At 53.2% G+C, this 16106-nt stretch overlaps 1 protein-coding gene across 1 annotated transcript; it reads left to right on the forward strand.

The window, feature by feature from the left end:
- The first annotated feature begins 738 nt into the window (after window positions 1-738).
- On the forward strand, window positions 739-6060 carry IRX6 (iroquois homeobox 6). Its single transcript, XM_041400850.1, has 8 exons — window positions 739-1120; window positions 2081-2296; window positions 2896-3176; window positions 3418-3527; window positions 3815-4125; window positions 4260-4754; window positions 4971-5072; window positions 5275-6060. The coding sequence occupies exons 1-7, from the start codon at window positions 739-741 to the stop codon at window positions 5069-5071; spliced, it is 1896 nt and encodes a 631-aa protein (XP_041256784.1). The 3' UTR covers window position 5072; window positions 5275-6060.
- The last annotated feature ends 10046 nt before the right edge of the window (window positions 6061-16106 follow it).

Consider the following 16106-nt stretch of genomic DNA (forward strand, 5'->3'; position numbering starts at 1 on the left):
ACAATTGACAAGGCTCGAGTTTACAGCGCTCCGTCTCGCCAGGCTGCGGGCGAAACAGAGCGCAGTGCAGCCGGCCCTGAGCTCCGGGCCCCTCCGCTCACCCCGGCGGGGCGGACGCGGCCCGGGTGCCCCGCTCCCCTCGCGTCGTTCCGGCCCCGCGGGCAGCGGCCCCGACGGCGCGGGCAGCCGCTCCGCGAGCGCGCCGGGCCGGCGCGCATCGCTCGCGGATCGGCAGCGCCACCCGTCGGGGAGCGGGGCGGAGGCGGAGCGGAGCGGCTCCGGCGGGGCGGGCACGGGCACGGGCAAGACTGCCAGGGCTGCCCACCGGCTCGGCGGGACACGGCCCCAGCGTGTTCGGGACAAGTGCCGCCGGGCCACCCCGGGACGCGTTTTTACTTGGTTTCCTTTTTCTTTATGAATTGCCACTGGCAGGGTGTCGCGCTCTGTCCGGCCCGAGAGAGCCTTGGCAGCTCCAGGCCCTTGAGGGGGGAAATCCCGGTTTACCTCCCGGTGATCTCGCCTCAAAGGCAAATTCGCAATATGTAAGTCCCTGGTTAAACAAGGGCATTTCCATTTGTTAATTGATGCAATTACGCCGTGGCGGTAGCGGGCGGGCCGGGCTGCGGGCAACCATCCATCCATCACCGCCCCGCTGACCTGCCACCGCCCCGGCTCCCCGCTCCCGGAGGGACCATCACGGGGCTAAGGGGGAACAAGGGGCTCAGCATTCCTTAGAGAATGGGCTTCGGGCTGCTCTGGGCCCGTGTTCTGTCCCGGCCCCGGCCCTGCCCCTGCCCAGGCAGGCAGCGCACGCTGTGCGGGGCGAGCTCTGACCCCGCTCCCGCGGCTCCGGGCCGCCGCGACGGGCAGCGACGCCGATGCGGGGAGCACGGCTCAGCGGCTTCGGTGCAGAACCGGGGCCGAGTTGTACAGCAGCGCCCGGCCCTGGGGATGGGTGCCAGGTCAGCGAGAAGGGCCGGGGGATGGGTGCATCGGCCGGGCCCCCCTCGAAAGCTGCTGCCCCGGGTGCGCCCGGCACCGCCGCTGCCACCGCGACCCCTGCCCGACGCTCGTCCTCCCCGCGGCGGGCCCGTAGCAGGGGACACGCTGGGGCTGGCGGGTGCCGCGATGTCCCCACTTGATATTTATTCCCCTAGGACAAATTTTGATCGTGTTTAAAAAGAAAGGGGGAAAAAAAAGACCAACCGCAAGGCACCCCCAGTCCCGCCTTTGACGTGCATCACAGCACAACACGGAACCGAGATGAAACAAGTGCCGGGAGAGGGCGCGGGGCGCTGCTGCTGCTGCCGGCAGGGCCGTGACGTCACCCCGCTCCTCGCCCACCGATGAACGCTAAAGACCTATAGAGCAGAAAATAATACAAGCAAGCTCCGTATCTTGCAAGCCCTACGTGATTTTCCCCCCCTCTTTGAAAAAGCCCCCTTGCACTTAAACTCTCTATACATGTGGGGTGGCTTTTTAAACTCCCTCTATACAAACATATTTATTAAGAGCGATGGGAAGTGGGGGGTAGCCTATTTTTTTAATCCAGGCACCAACCTCCTCTGCTTTTCTTAAGTGCAATCATCTATAATTGAGAAAAAAAAAAAGAAAAAAAAAAAGCCATACGTGGAAATGTGTGTGTGAGAAGGTGCATCTTGAAGCAGGGTTTAGTTACAATCGATCTTGGGGGGAAAATATTGCCTATGGTCCAAAAATAAGGAGCAACTATGTCCTTCTCTCAGTTCGGATACCCCTACAGCACCACTTCACAGGTAAGGCGAGTGAGCAGCACTCACTTTTGTTTAGATTCTGCTGCTGCTGTCCAGATGTCTTGTCCCCCCTCCTTTTTTTTCTTCCCTTTCCCTTACTTAGAATATTTTTTTAAAAGGGCACATCTGGAGCCTTTTTTTAAAAAATGTGCGTGTGTGTTTATGTCTCGTTTGTGTTGTGTTAGGCTTAAACAAATAACTCGCAGTGTGCACAGCAAAGGCGTGTAGGAAACCGGTAATTCCCCCTCCTCCCCACCCTTCACCGTTCAGTTTTAAGTGCAACAAACAAATAAAAACATAAATCCCAGCTACGAGCGCTTACCGAGCCCGCGGAGCGGCCGCGCTGCGCCGGGCGCAGCCCCCGCCCGCCCGCCCGGCCCGGGGCCCCCCCCCCGCCGCTCGGCTGCCGCCCGGGCACGGCGGAGGGTGCGCGGGCAGCGGGAACCGGCGCTCGGCGGGCTCGGGGTTTCACTCGCGTTTCTGCGGAACCGGGCTGCGCCGTTTCCTCCCTCCTTCCTCCACGGGTCGGTCCTTTTCCTGTGTTTTATTAGGATATGTCGAGAGGTTTTGGTTTTTTTTTTTCCCCCCCATGCGATTTCCGAAGGACATCCCCCACTCACACCAAGGCACCCTGTATTAACTAAGTCGTAGCTTTATCGTACTTCGAGTCACGATTTATTTGGGTAGAATTATTTACACACGGTAATCACTGCAAGATGTGCCTCCCTCGCTTGGGAAGTTAGCTGTCCCCTTGAAGTTATTGAAATCAAATGCCTTCGATTGCGTTGGCTGACATATTTACTGCTGTGTCTATTGTCAAATTAACTGTAATCGCAACTTTTTGCCTTTAAATCAATGCAGATGGACCGAGCGGGGGCGGGAAGGATGGAGCCTTACGGATCTCATACCTTTTTCGAGAGCAATTATTTCCTTAAAGTTTTGCCTGCTTGATTAATCGTGCCCCCTTCCCAAGAGCTCCTGCTTCCCATCCGGTTTATTTCCCGGTGTCTATAATTAGTTGCTTCGGCCCGCGTTTCCTATCCCCCTCCTCACCTCCGCCCCCGCACACACACCCAGGCGCGCACACTCTCCTAAATTCCCCCCGATGGGGCTGCCTCGACAGTCACTCGGCGCCGTCCCGCTCTCTCCTCTCCGCAGTTCTTCGTGCCCGCCAGCCCCAGCACGACCTGCTGCGAGGCCGCCCCCCGCTCCGGGCCGGATGCCTCCTCGGCGCCGGCCGCCGCCTCCCTCTGCTGCGCCCCGTACGAGAGCCGGCTGCTGGCGCCCGGCCGCGCCGAGCTCAATGCCGCGCTGGGCATGTACAGCGCCCCGTACGCCGCCGGCCAGGGCTACGGCAACTACCTGCCCTACGGCGCCGAGCCCGCCGCGCTCTACACCGCGCTGGTGAGTGCCCGCCCGCCCGGCAGCGCTCCGGAGGGGAGGGGGTGCAACAGGCGGGAGAAACTTCGTGTTTCGCAGTCGGTACCGGGGCGGGGGACCGCCGAGGGACGTGGGACCGGGAGCGGCGCCGGCCCGTCGGGGGTGGGGGGCGCGAAGGGACTCGGCTGCCGCGGGGAGCCGGGGCTGCGGGGCGCGGCGGGGGTGCCGTCCCGCTCGACGCCAAACGCTGCCGCTTCCCTTGCAGAACCCCCAGTATGAAATCAAAGACGGCGCCGGCACGTTGCACTCGGGAATCGCGCAGCCCGCTACCTACTACTCCTACGATCATTCCTTGGGGCAGTACCAGTACGACAGGTAAAACCCCTTTGATCAGCGCCCGGCAGCATTAGCATCCCCCTGCGAGGCGGCGGTCGACATCAAACGAGGGGGACGGGGGGGCTCCGACCTGACAAACGTTGTACAAAAGAAACGAGGCGCCCGGGAACAGCAGACAGCGGAAACCAAAGTTGGGCGGCGATGTCAGGAGGGCAGGGGCAGGAAGGCAGATGGGCAGGGGCCACACCGGCCTGCGGCGCGGCTGGGCCGGGCCGGGAAGCTCTTACCTGACTCCCGCGGGCCCCCCCTCCCTAATCATCTCCCAGCAGGTACGGGACCGTGGATTTCGGTGGTTCAGCCAGACGCAAAAATGCAACGAGAGAGACGACGAGTACTCTCAAGACCTGGCTGTACGAGCACCGGAAAAACCCCTACCCCACCAAAGGAGAGAAAATCATGCTGGCTATCATCACTAAAATGACCCTGACGCAAGTGTCCACTTGGTTTGCTAACGCCAGACGGAGGCTTAAGAAAGAAAACAAAATGACCTGGTCTCCCAAGAACAAAGCCGGGGAAGAGAGGAAAGAAGACACCCCGAGGGAAGAGGATGAATACAGTGCGGAGGGTGAAGGCAGAGGTAGGCGGGAGAGGCACACGGGCGCCTCCAAGTAGGTTCGAAGTGACGGCCGATTTAGAGCCCCCCACCCCCAACTTCCCCGCACCCGCACTAACGCCCTGCCGCCCCTTTTTTCCCCGTCTGTGTCCAAGCAGAGCAGAAGACCTACAAGGAGGACAAGGACCTGCGGTTCAGCGACCTGGAGGAGGAGGAAGAGGAGGAGGAGGAGGAGGCGGGGAAGCCGGAGAAGGGCCGGACCAGCTCCCTGCAGGAAGCCCCCAGCCTGGGCGCGGCGCTGCCCGAGGCTCCGCGGAGCGACTGCAGCCTGCCCGGCCCCTTCCACGCCTTTCCTTGTGCCAAGGCCCCCGCCGCGGACTTCGCCCCCGCCTCCTTGGCCGGCCCGCCGCCGCCCTACGCGCCCGCGGAGAAGCCGCGCATCTGGTCGCTGGCGCGCACCGCCGGGGCCAGCGCGGCGCGCAGGGGCAGCCCCGAGGGCCGCGGCGCGGAGGGAGGCGGCGGCGCGGCGGGGGAGCATCCCCTGCCCGCCAAGGCCTTCCGGAGCTCCGCTTTCAGCCTGCAGCAGCTCCCGCGAAGCTGCGCGTCCCACCGCGGCCTGGGGGAGCCGTGCCAGTTCGCGGCGGCGGGCGAAGGTACCCGCGGCGGCGGGGCCGCGGGAACGGGCGGGACCGCGGGCCGGGCCGGGACACAGGGCGCGGCGTGAGCCCGCCCGCGCAGTGACAGCCCCGGTGTTCGGCCGTGCCCAGGTGTCAGGTGCAGACGCCGAGGCTTCCCCGCTCGAGGCGAGCGGGCAGGGGAGGGCGGCGGGACCGGGCCGTGCCCACCGCGAGCCGCTTGTGTCTGTGCAGGCTTCGGGCGGGGCGCCAAGGGCGGCCCGGGATGCACCGAGCTGGGTGGGACGTGCCTGGACAGGCTGCGGACGGCGTTTCGGCCCGTGCTGCGGAGGTGAGGTAGGTGACGGGCCGGCTGCCGGGGCCCCACCTCGCACGAAGCTCATGCCAGCCCGCCTGGCCCTGGGACATCGCAGCGGCCCCGGCCTGCGAGCGCTGCGCCAAGGCCGCCGCTTTGCCCCGCTCCCGGAGCTCCCGTCCGGGCGGGGCAGCAACCCGTGGCCGCTTAGCACCAGCTTATCTCCGCTTCTCCGTCCCGCAGGGCCGCCCGCCCCATCCTGGGCGCTGGCGACGGGGCTCCGGCTGTAACGAAGCACTCGGCTTGACGCACCGAAAGAACCCCGTCCCCGGGCCGGCGCTGGCCTCGCGGCTCCGCCCGCCCTGCCCTCGCCGGGGAAGGGCCGCCGCGGCACAACGTGCTGCGCACATGGGGCCGCGCAGGAGCGGCGCCTCCCCGCCCTCGCCTGCCGTGTGTTCGGTATTGCCCTTTGACGTCTTTGCAAAAAGGAAGAAAAACCCCCACCCTAATATTTTCTCTTTTCCTCCCACGTCGTGGTTTGTTTCTCCTTTTCCTCCCAAACCTGCGCTCTCTGCTCAGCGCCCTGCTCTGCCAAGGGGCAGCAGTTTGCAGTAGCTCCGCGCCGTCCCAGGGAGGAGAAGCGGCGCAGGTTACGCCGGACTGTTTCTTTCCCGTCTATGTACATAGATACCGCTGAAAGTATTTTTCGGAGTCTAATTAACACGGGTGAGCTGAACGCCACGAAGCCGCCAGTGACCTCGGAGCTCTCCAGCCAGGAGCCGGCACGGCCCGGGAGGAGCGGCCCCGGGCAGCTGCCACTCGCCCTGGGGCACGGCCGGGGCACCCCCGGGCAGCGGGTGGCGACCGGGCGGCGAAGTAGGACGTTGTTAGTGGGTCACCGCCGTCAGTCAGTCAAAAGAGCAGTGCTGCACTTTACAGGACAGACGAGAAAGGGAAACCGTATCTCTGCATTATTTCTGTTTAATTAAAAGTGTCATCAAACACTTTGTGTTCAGACTAATAAACCAAGCAGGGATGAGGAAAGAATGTTTCTTTGTTCCTGTCTCTAGAAGCAGTGGCAATAATTTAAATTAATAACTGTGGTAATTAAGAGGTCATCTATAGATCAACCCGATACCTGCTATTTCCAAGTTCACCGGGGTCAGCATTTACATTAAGTCATTTGTGGTCAATAGAGTCCAATGAATTCTGCCTTAATAAATCAGGGAAATCAATCTTGAATATCGAATAGACTTCTATATGTTTACTAAAGGCTACTCAAGACGAGTGGGGCTGCATAACTGGGAGCCCCCTGGCTCTGCGACAGGAGAAGCAATTCGTAGGGGAGAGGAGGAGCTGCAGGTCAACGCAGGGAGATGTGAGGGGGCTGCCCCCGGCTTCAGCCGCGGCCCTTCCCGGGAGCAGAGGACACTGTGAAAGAAGGCAAACTTTGTCGGGCTCTGGAGGATCCGGGCGAGAAAGGGAGGGGGAGGTGAGTGCATACGAGGGCAGCAGGTGAGGGTGCGGACGGAGCGGGGCTGTCGGGAGCCCCTGCCCGGCCACGGGGCTGTCCCGCACTCCGGAGCAGCCCTGGACAAGAGGCGGTGCAGCAGCAGCAGCAGTCTGTTGCAGTGACCCGAAGCTTAGAGAAGGAGAAATTAAGCTGCGAAAAGATAAGCATTATTTCAAGTCGGATTTGAAGGATTAGGGCTTGTAATAAAGAGTATTAGGCCCTTTCTAAGGGTTCTTGCAAGGCGACTTTTCCGCCCACCGGAGAGGACAGGTATTATCTGCCTTGGGAGCACATGTGCAGGTTTTCCACGCATGTTCCCACGGCAGAGCCAGGCCGGACCTCTCTCCCGGCTGTGTCCTGTCCTGCAGGGGAGCGACCCGGCTTCCTCTGGTTCCGTTTCCCTGTTAGAGACTCCCCGGGGAGGCAGCTCTGCATCGCCCTCCTGAGCTGCTCACGGGAGACGAAACATGCACGGTCCCCGCGGCCAGGAGCCCCCCTGAGCTGCCGGCTCTGCCCCCGGCCCCGAATCCCCCGGCGCTGCGTTCCCCCGGCCACGAAAGAGCCACGAAGCCCGCGGGGAGAGTTAATTAGGCGGGCGCAGGCCTCGGGGTCTCTCGGGGCAGGCACGAAGGTAACCTGCAGGAGTCTTAAGACTTTTATTTTTTTATTTATTACTTTTACTCCCCTTTTATTAAAGGTCAAGTGAGCGAGATGCAGATTATCCCGCCCGCTCAGGACTCCCCTGCAATCTGTCACGCCGGCAAGATATGTATCGCAAATCTCTCAAAATATAATCTCCGGGAATCATATTCCGAATACTGTTTTGATTAAAAACCAGAGCGGGGATTGATGGAGAACTAATACCGGGAGCAGAGCCTGCGTGCGCCCAGGCACAAAACTAAAATAACGGGCTCGCACGAACAGATTCAGCGCCTCCAATGCCATAATAAACGTATTTAAACCGTCTCTGTCTGAGCTTTGCTACGAGATGGGCTTTTTAATGCCGCTTCTCTGGGAATTGAACTCGGGCTGTCCGGCGGAGCGGGGCAGCCGGGCTGTGCCAGGCGGGCACTCGGAGCCTGCTGCTCGGGGAGATGGGGCCGGTGCGGGCTGCCCCGGGCCCGCAAGGTGAAGCCCCCGCGGAGCCGGGGCACCTCCGTAGCGCAGCGCTCACACACCCCCACCATTCCCTCCCGGCACCCACTTGGCTCCCAAGGGCCGGGTCTCCCCCTTCCCGCAGCCCGCGGGGACGCGCTGGCACCGGCGGCCGCAGCCCCGCAGCCCCGCATCGCCCCCCAATTAGCGGCCGCGGGGGCGGCCGGGGGCGGCTCGTTGTCGCGTCCCCCGCTGGGGTGGGAAGTTTCTAAAACAAAGTCGCCGGGCTAATGGCCCCGGGCGGGAGCGGCGGGGCCGCGCACACTCCACTGCGCCCGCTCAAAGCCAGCGCGACCGCGGGGCCGCCGCCGCCTCCGCCGCGCTCGCTAATGAAGTTTTGTCAAAGACAATTACGGGCCCGGCGGGGGCAGGAGGCCGCGATGAAAAGGCGGCTTTGTGCGGCCGAGACGGCGCGGCTCCCCGGCCACCCCCGGCCCTTCCTGCGCCCCCGCGGTGACCCCCGCGCCCGGCCCCGCTCCCCGCGGGGAGAGCGGCCCTGGAGCCCGGCCCCAGGTAAGCGCAGAGACGGGTTGGTGCCGGCACTGAGTCCCCCAGAGCTGTAGTTTAACAGCCCGATCCACCGAGGAATCACCCGAAAAGTGAGGGCTTAGGCAGCGGGCAGCCCCTGCTTGCCACACGCACCCCTGGCTGAGGGTTTCTGCCCCCTCTCCCCCAGAGGATTCCTGCTTCAGCGTTGTTGCATTCAGCAATTGGCAGAATTCGTCCAAAAAACTGCCAACGAGCTGGCTAAATCTGTTTAAAAATACACTGGAGAGACATGAAATGTGGGTCTTGGACTGCAGCTGCCTTCAGCTGCATCTGAGCCAGAGGAGGTATGTCAGATAACCCATAATAACCATCCTTCACCACCTTCCCCAAACTCCCAGCACTGGCTGCTGTCCTCCAACTCAGGTCCTTGGTCACCTCCCCTCCCTGCCATCCCCAGCCAACGTGGGCAGCACAAAACACGCTGGCACTCTCCTAGAGAGGACAGGGAATCATTTCTGAGTCGTGAGAAAGTCTGGACAATACCCAGTAACCAGCTAGGTTGCTCCCCAACCTTTGAAGCACAGTCCTCCTTTTAGGAACATAAGAAAGGCAGAACCTTCCTTTACTGCTGCACAAGCACATGAGGAAAACAGCCCTGGCACTGAAATGGTCTAGACCCCTCACCCCCAGCTGGCTGGTATTTGCCTGTTGTCCTGTTGCCCTACAGGCTTTCCATCCCACAATAAAGGGATGAATTTTACTGCCTTTGCAGCAACAAACTTCTTGAAGATCCCTTTTCAAAGGGGGCTACACACAGAAGTTTTAGCTTGATGTGGCTGTTGAGGTTATGGAGCAGTGGGTTGGAGCAATTAGTTCAAAATGATCTCAAAAACTGCACAAGCAGCTGCCCAGGCCAGGTGTCATTTCAGGATCAAAGCATCTGTTAGCGGAAATGTTTTTTTTTTTTTTTTTTTCTTTTTTTTTTTTTTTTTTTTTTTTTTTTTTTTTTTTTTTTTACCTACTGTTCATCTGAAAATAAATTACAGGCCAGAACAGGTGGATAACATTCTGGAATGATTTAATGATTTATTTAATCTGGATTCTCTTTCAATCTACTTAGCAGGACTTTTTTTTTTTTTTTTTTTTTTTAGCCTGAATCCAAAAGCCTGTCTTTTCATCTAAAGAAGAGAAAATACCCTAAAACACTGCTGTGCTGCTGTCAAGGTGTACTTCCCACTGCTGCTACTAAACCAGTGGTAATGTCTGCTGTGCTAAAGGGCCTGAGGGGAAACCTCAAGAAAACCGAGCCGATTTAATATTTTTTTTTTTTTTTTGTTCCTTGCCATCTTGTGCTTTAGATATTATTTCCCTTCCTGGGCAGTGTTTGGGTAATAAAAGAGCTGATTGTAGTGTTCAATCACTACCCCTTAAAAAGTAAGAGGACAGCTCTCTGACTTTCCCCTCTTGTCAGGACAGCTTTATGTCACTGGTTGGGAGAGGAGCTGGAATGGACACACAGGAATCTTCTGCTGCAAACACCTATGGATCCACTGATACCCAACGAGGCCAGGAGCAATTCCTTCAGGCACATTCACACAAGGCTTCAGATCCTAGGTGAAACCTTCCTTCTTGAGAAGCCATGCTTTTGCTAAGAAGGGATTAGCAAAACCATTGCTCATTTACTTAGATGTGAATTTCTGGTGTTTGGTTTGAGCTGGAAGAAGATGTTTTACAGGGCAGATACTCTCAGGACCTATAAAATGCTGAAATTCATGGATTAACTCCCTGGATGGCTCAGTTTGGTACTCTACTCCCACTGGATGGTCATGGAGATGTGTAGAGGGGGAAAGGAGCTGGGAAAGTGCTTTTAGATGTGGGGAAGGTTACAAGATATTGAAGGGGTTGTAGGTAACACTGCCAGCATATTTCCACCTCATCTGCCTGTTCACTTTAGTTTAATGGATTACATTAAGGTTCTAAACTTGCTTTAGCCCATCAGACTCAGGTATGTGCACCAGTAAAACCATTAATTTTTTGTTGTTATAGTTATTATAGATTTTTTATTTTTTTCTTTTTTTTAATTCAGCACAGCTCGAAGTCTGAGTTTGCTACTAGTCAAGTCCTGAGTTTGTGCTACGGCACCAGCTCACTCACAGTGAGGTATGTTTGGAGGAATTTCTGTTTCCAGACAACACAGCCAGGTTGGTGAACCTGCCAGATCACCCTCAGGCTGCCTGGGGTGGAAAAGAAGGGACTTGGAAAGATTTCCTGTCAGCCCTCCCAGCGAGGGTACTCTGAGCCACACAGACCCTCCAGAAAACCTGGCCCACATGAGCTGGCCTCCAGGATAGACATGGCACATACAAAAGCTAACTGCAGTTTTTAACAAAAATATCACCTCCACTTGACTAGGATGATTCATTCAGGTGGATTCACTTCTTAATTTCAAATATACAACATCATTAATGTTCAACATCTAAAAGATGGCCTCCACAGCCATCTGCTTAGTGGAACATCTTAACTTTATTGAACAGCTAAGAAACAAACAGTGGTGGGAGTTCACTACCACTTCCACTGTTGGTCACTAACAGAAAAGGCAAACATCCATATTGCCATGCTGAGGTTTTCTCTAGGCAAACCACACGAGACACAGGGAAAGTAATGGATTAGGTGCACAAGGAAATTAACAACAAGGAGCTCTGAGTCAGCAGCCTGCCAGGGATTCATGCTACACAGTTAAATCTTGTTTATCTGAGCACGTGCTCTGCAGCTCTGCAGCCACCATCTGCAGTTTACTCTGGGGAGCTCTGACAGCCTGGTCACCAGGCCCAGCTGGTACAAGAACAAGTGCTGCATGTCCTGCAGGTGGGAAACTCACTGCTGGCAGACTCAGACCTGCCTGCCAATGCTCTCCTGCAGTGGCCAGAGTAGCTGACCTTTCCTGGAGCTCAGTACTGAGCACGAGTGTCCCTGACAGAGCAGCTGCAGGGCAGCTCCCCAGAGTGAGAAGTGGGTCATTTATTAGACCCACAGGACCACAGGAGAAACAAAGCTCTTCTCAGAAGTGTTACTGGAATGAGAGCTGAGATCATATTAAGAGTGGACCATTTGTGCAGCATTTTATCAGCAGCAAACCAGTTCCTAGCCCACAATCCAAACCCAGCAGTAATAAGGCAGGACAGCTGATTTTGCTTTGAATAACAAGTAAACAAGAGGAACAGAAGCAGAAACAACTGCTCCTGTGAGACATGTGGTACCAATCCTGGCCGGGTACCAGGCCTGACCATTACCTAACACCCAAGGCACCACTGTTTCGGGACACTGTTTTATATTTATGAGATCTTTCCTTTGCATGTACAGAGAGATAACTCTAAAATGGCCCACAGCCATCTGGGTAGTGAGGAGATGAATGAAGGAGTCTCTGTGAAACCCCAATACCTGGACAGCCCACAATGGTAAAAATTGAAGCGTCAAAACTCTCCTCGGGCAGCAGCAGTTCTGCTGTCTGGTTATCCTCTGGGCATTTATTTGCCTGTGCCCTCACAAAGAAGGCCAAAACCACTGTACAGTAGCCTTGCTGTCAGAGGGGAAGGTGGTTCCACCCACTCTTATATCCTTATCTCTCTTACCCTGCCATTACTGCTTTGACTTCAGGACCTTCAGTATAAGCAAGTGTTTCTGTGATGTTACAATATAAAAGCAGGAAGGGGATACAGTGGCCACGTTCTGTCAGGCACACCAGCAGGTTCCTCTTAGGCAGGTTCCTGTTAAGCAGGTTTTGTCATCCAGCCCCAGCCATAACATCCATGGCTACTGTGCAGGGGCACCCTGCAGCACATGGGAAACAAAGTTCTTCAACACACATCAAATTACTGAATTCTTGAACAGATAAATACATGCTAAATACTTCTGTGAAGCTTCAACATTCAGAGGAATCTAGGTAATGGAGATAATGCAACAATTGCTGCCTTAGCTGAGGGAAAGGGAGCTTCTACAGGCAGGAATTCTGGTTTCCAACTTCTCACCATCTGTCAGAGCAGAGCTCATACACCTTCTGCTTCTATTTCATCATACCCTTAGTGAGTGCATCTCATTATATTCAGGGGCACATCTGCCTATCAAGAATTATAATTTACCTGTAGAAAAATCAATTGCCAGTAAAACTCTTCAAGTATCATCCAGAATTCAGAAATGTAACACATATTACTCTTCTTCCTGAACTTGACCATAAAATATCAGCTTACTCAGTATTCTGTGGCAGGAAATTAATAAAACTTGTCCTAGTTGCTCTCAATTACAGCAATAATATAACCTCATTTGCTCTTAATACACATTTAAAAATCAGGCTACAAATACAATTAAAGGTATTTCGTAAATGGATCAGATGTAATTAGTGTGGGAGTGTAGTCTCAGGGACAATTGTACAATTCCAAAAGTTAATAACAAAGATTCTCTCTAAGTCACTTTTCACCCCTAATCCTAAGGCTCATTGTGGGCTGCACCATCTCTAGCTCACTCAGCATGCCACTGAGATCAGTTTAACTTACAAAGGCTCAAAAGTGACATTTTAAGGGCTGAGGAGAACCAGGAGGCATCAATGACCTAGTGATCCCCACTTCCCTGCAGAACTGCTATAAATGGATCAGATGTAATTAGTGTAGGAGTGTAGTCTCAGGGACAATTGTACTTGTACAATTCCAAAAGTTAATAACAAAGATTCTCTCTAAGTCACTTTTCACCCCAAATCCTAAGGCTCATTGTGGGCTGCACCACCTCTAGCTCACTCAGCATGCCATTGAGATCAGTTTAACTTACAAAGGCTCAAAAGTGACATTTTAAGGGCTGAGGAGAACCAGGAGGCATCAATGACCTAGTGATCCCCACTTCCCTGCAGAACTGCTGGCTCTCTTTGTACAAAGATGCCCAAATCTGAATCCAAGGGCTCTCAGGAGCATGATGCAGTGCTTGCCTCTCTCAGCCCTCTTCTCTGCTGGCCCTCAGGTCAAGCCTCTCACCTCTTGTAAGAGTGATTACAAATTACACCCTAATTATTAGTTAGGAAATTCAGTGCACTGTAATGTTTCCCACACTCTGGTTTTCTAAGCTTCACTGATGCCGTGCTTGTCCCTGCTGGGAGAACCCCAGTGATGTCTGGTGGGCTTTTCCTTGAGTGCTGTGGGGATGTCACCACAGTTGCACTGCATAGACCTGAATTCCAGGTCTGTGGTTTTTCTTATGGCAGCCCAAACAGCCTGGTCGTGAGTGCAGCAGTCTGTGAAGGGATCTTGCACATCATCTGTCGCATGGTTAGTTCCCTCAGCCTCTCCCCAGAGAAAACTCTGTGCACGCTGGGTTTTGTTCTTCAGAATAAAACTTCTGGCCTGATTTCTTATGGAAACAAAACTCCTATAATCACTGCGGGAGAATACAAACATCTGCCTGCCATTGCATAATTTCTTAAATTAACCAGCCTATCCCAGCAATCCCTGGCATGAGAATATGTGCACTCTGGCCTCCATCTCAAATAAATGGAGAAAAAAGTTTCTCCCATTGACAACCAGAAGTTTCAGAACTGTCTTCCTCTCTAGAGAAACCCAAAGCACCTGTGCTCCCAAGTCAGGCCATTTGCTCAAGTGCCTGAGGCCCAGAGGGATTAATTCCAGCCTTGAAGTTGTATTTGTCCTCTGTGGTCACCCAAGCTGGTTAGAAATAACTGTTTGTTTCTTTTTCCCCCCAGAAACAATTGCTATGAGTGATCATGCATACCAGCAGTGATGTGCACAATTGAAAACACAACCCAAAAGACATTTTTATACAAACTTGTGGTGGGTTAATATCAGGATAATAGTGTATTTCAAAGGACTAAAATGATTTTTCAACAAGAATTGAGACTGGAAGTAGGGGAAAGACAGAGGAGAACAAGAAATGGAGTCCCCCAAAACCAGAAGGTGCAATGCAATCTCTGCTAGAGCTCACTTGTGTTCATTCAGCCTTCCAGCCAGGTATGCCAACATGCCCATAAAGCTCTGCTAGTGATGGCAATTAGTCTAAAGCCTGGGTTACAATTTTACCCATGTAAAGCTGAGAGAAAACCTAGATATTTTCCTATAAGATGTCAAGAGAAGTTAGCCTGACCTGCCAGCTCCCACCATGGCTCACAGCAGGTTAATTGCACCCTGGCAGCTAAAGAAAGAAGCACTACACAGAGGTCCTGCTTAGGGCATTGCAAATGATTTGGGTTGTTTGCTCTGAGGTATGGTTTCAAGAGAGCTGCTTGGGTTTAGGAGTGATCTACCTGTTTATTATATTGATAAATGACACATTTTTCCTACTTGATTTGTTGGGGACTGAGTGACCTGGCAATAAAACTGACTTGATATTGCCACTTAACTCTTATTGATGTATTTTCTGGCTGGCCTGTTATTTGCATAAATGAGAAACAGAAAGGGACTGTTATTCCTTAACAGAATCACACGGGGTTCCCTGAGGAAGGCTGATGGATGTTGCAGACACACATCTCCCCAGGTATCAGACCAGTCACAACTTTTGTCCTCGCACTCCCACAGTCCCTCTCAGTGACCCCTCAGCCAAGGCGGGGCTGACAGGCCAGCAGTGTTTGCTCAGCCACAGGTTTGACACTTTAACATGTGAAGTGTGTGGGCAGGAACAAGTGAGAGAACATTAAATTATAATTTTTGTAATTAACCGTTAAAAAAATATGGGACTTATAAATATATAACTGCAAACCTAAATATACATCTATGTTTATAAATGGGCATTTTTTAAAATTAAAATGTGATGCTTTCTTATAATAGAAGAGGCAAGAAAATGTTTTTCTGAAAGAAAACAGGAAGACTGAAAGCACTCAAATATCAGAGGCTTGCAGCTTGGGGTTTTGTCTCACTCTTGCAAAGATTAAAACAATATTCTACAGCTGCATTTCACTTTACCGTATCTTAAAATAGAATAATAGCTAAAACCAACCCAAATCTGAGGACCAATTTTTGTTGCTTAATTCCACAAGGAAAAACACCAATGAATATATTAACATCACCTTCATGGAAGTGAGACTTACACCAGGAGGGGTCTTTGACAAGGTCAAAACAAAACCTTCAGTCTCTCTCAGAAACCCAGTCACCACCATAAAATTCTGGTAAATGACCCTTAATGCTCCAGAATTTAAACCACTTCACATTCATATCCTAGTACTCACATCTCTGCAAAAATCTTATGGAATTAATTGGAGGACGAAGACAACAAATTAATTCTCTTAATCATTGAGATTGATATTTTCCTACTCTTTGTACTGCACAGTAGTGTTAAATATATACAATCTTCTCTTTAATTTTATCAGACAGTTCCAAAGTCTTAAAAGAAATTACAAGTGTCTTTATAATTCATAAGATTTTTTTTTTCCCATAAGGCATTTCTTTTCCTTTTGTTTGTGTTTTGGAAGGAAACATCAGCAGTACAAAGAAATGGTGCTGCACAGAAAAACCTACCCCAAAAGAGATCATGCAAAACAATAAAAGAAATAAACACAACCAGGAGGAGAAACTTCTGCAAGGGGGTCCCTGGTGGAAAGAAGTGAATGAGGTTTTACATAGAAAAACTCTTATATTTTTTAATAACCAGAAATCTTCTCTTTTACTATTTCTTTCAATTTGAGTCCTCTCATCTAGGAATCCTCTTTTTCTTTTATGCCAGCATTTGAAGCAAGCTTATTGTTTCTCTTTGCCAGCTGCTGGAGTAGGATCTATGGACACAGCCCTGCACTGCTTGTCCTGCACTCCTTGTATTCCAAAGGTCACCTGGTTTCAAAATCAGACCCAGGATTTGAAAAAAAAGAATAAATAAAAACACCAAAGAAAATTAACCCCAAAGTTTGTGCATGTCTTCCAAGGAAATTAACTTTTTT

Source organism: Onychostruthus taczanowskii, unplaced genomic scaffold (genome assembly GCF_017590055.1).
Source record: "Onychostruthus taczanowskii isolate IOZ18803 unplaced genomic scaffold, ASM1759005v1 scaffold18, whole genome shotgun sequence".
Lineage (NCBI taxonomy): Eukaryota > Metazoa > Chordata > Aves > Passeriformes > Passeridae > Onychostruthus > Onychostruthus taczanowskii.